Raw genomic sequence first — 1,880 nt, 5'->3', positions numbered from 1 at the left:
TTAAGCCTTGTGTTTCACTGACAGTGGCTTAACATCAACTCAAAAAACGATAACATGGAAGCAAAGAGAATTAGGGAAGCAACAGGAAGTGAATGAAAACTGTATTTGTCAGCAGCAGCAGAGTGATGAGTATGAAATGACTCTGTTGTTGTACTGATGAGAGTGATGTGTTGGAATTAACATTATCCTCAATGGACTAAAGGTAGGCATGAATTTTTGGCATGGAAGTTGTGCGTTAAACAAAATCAACTCTTCACTTATGAGTAGAGTCAACGATACTTTCTTCCTGCTCCTGCTCCTCTGTTTTCAGAGGTCTCACGGTTGTAATGGAATCTTTGTGCTTCATCATAATCTCTGTGGTGCCGATGGAGCTGCGAGCAGTGCTGCGGCGCCTGGCCAGCTCTGCCAGGTCCTCGGTCAGAACACTCTCCATCACCGCACCCAGAGAATGTCTAATCTTACTACACAGGTCCGGGCAGCTGAACACATACAGAATGGGGTTGAGGACACTGTTAAGGAAGCCCAAGGTTGCTGCGACTGGGAGGGCCTTGCTTGCAAATTCCTGCACAGGATGCTCACTGGGAGCCATCACCTCCATGACAAATAAGAAGTGGTACGGAGCCCAGCAGAGTACAAAGCTCACCACCACGGCCACTACGAGCCGAACAAACGAAAAGGGCGTCGGCAGCCTCTGCGCGACAAGCTGGCATTCACGGCACCGTAGCTGAGGATGATGATAAGTAGAGGGATCAGGAAGGCAAGGAAGAGCTTCATGAAGGCCAAGGCCTCCTTGCGATGCTTACATAAAGCTTCCAGGTCATACGGCTCACTAGGGGGGAATCGGCGTAACTGTAGTAACAGAGAATCTTTCCGCTGGGTAGGGTAATGGTGTCACGGAATATGTAGAATGGGACAGTGCAGACCACAGCCAAGGCCCAAATCACCCCACATACCTTCCCCACTAGTTGGATGTTCCTGTGGTTCTGTGCCCAGACAGGTCTCATCACCACCAGGCAGCGGTCCATAGAAATGGCTGCCAGCAGGAAGCCACTGACAAACATGTTGAGAATGAAGATGGAGGAATGGATGCGGCAGAAGGTCGTGCCTAACCTCCAGGTGTCGCCGCATGCCATGTAGAGGGTGAAGAAGGGCAAGGTAGCGGTGGCCAGCAGGTCAGAGGCTGCGAGGTTCAGAATCCAGACACTGATGACAGAGCGGCGGACATGGACGCCCACTACTCCGAGGATGAGGAGGTTTTCTATGATGCCGATGGAAGAGAAAAGGCCATGGAGGGAAATGGTAAAACACTCAAAGAACTCATCTTGACTGTTTGGTTTGATGGGTTAATGCTGATATTTGGACTCTGTTTGAAAAGACACTCTGCCATCGTGGAGGGAAAACGTCTGGGTCCTTCAACTTAGCCGTTTGTTTCACACTGCCGAGATCTGCAACAGACATTAGAGCATGTAAAATTAAACAGGCAATTTACAATTTCAAGTGATAGGATCTGTTTTGAAGCAGGCAGACCTTTTTAAAATGGAAAAAAACAAAACTAAAATTAAGAATATAGAAAGAGGATTGTTTATAAAATGTCTGTTGTTGTAATACTTATGAATAGTGTTTCGGCTCTAGGAGCTTACTTATGGCTTTCTTATATGGCTATGGAGATATTTAGTTTAGTTCTATAACATTTCACCAACAGTTTCAATTCACTGCAAAAACTTTCAGTTGTTCATAACATGGCAAATATGTTAAACATTCACAATTTCCGGTTATTCTAAATATGGAGAAGCTGTCATTCAGGCTTAAATACACTATCACATTCTTAACAAACCATACTGCTTCTAGATGAAACAAAACAAGAAAGAACATGTGAACAT

General features: G+C 45.6%; 1 protein-coding gene across 1 annotated transcript; it reads right to left on the bottom strand.

Moving 5' to 3' along the window:
* Nucleotides 1-253: 253 nt before the first annotated feature.
* LOC120787082 (prostaglandin D2 receptor 2-like) lies at nt 254-1,387 on the bottom strand. Its single transcript, XM_040122820.1, is given in 4 exon segments — nt 254-678; nt 681-836; nt 839-1,306; nt 1,309-1,387. Coding segments are annotated over 4 exon segments (1,128 nt in total).
* Between the last annotated feature and the right edge of the window lie 493 nt (nt 1,388-1,880).

Source organism: Xiphias gladius, unplaced genomic scaffold, assembly GCF_016859285.1.
Source record: "Xiphias gladius isolate SHS-SW01 ecotype Sanya breed wild unplaced genomic scaffold, ASM1685928v1 HiC_scaffold_1102, whole genome shotgun sequence".
NCBI lineage: Eukaryota > Metazoa > Chordata > Actinopteri > Istiophoriformes > Xiphiidae > Xiphias > Xiphias gladius.
Note: the sequence above shows the minus strand (reverse complement) of the source record. Positions and strands in the feature narration are given on the sequence as shown.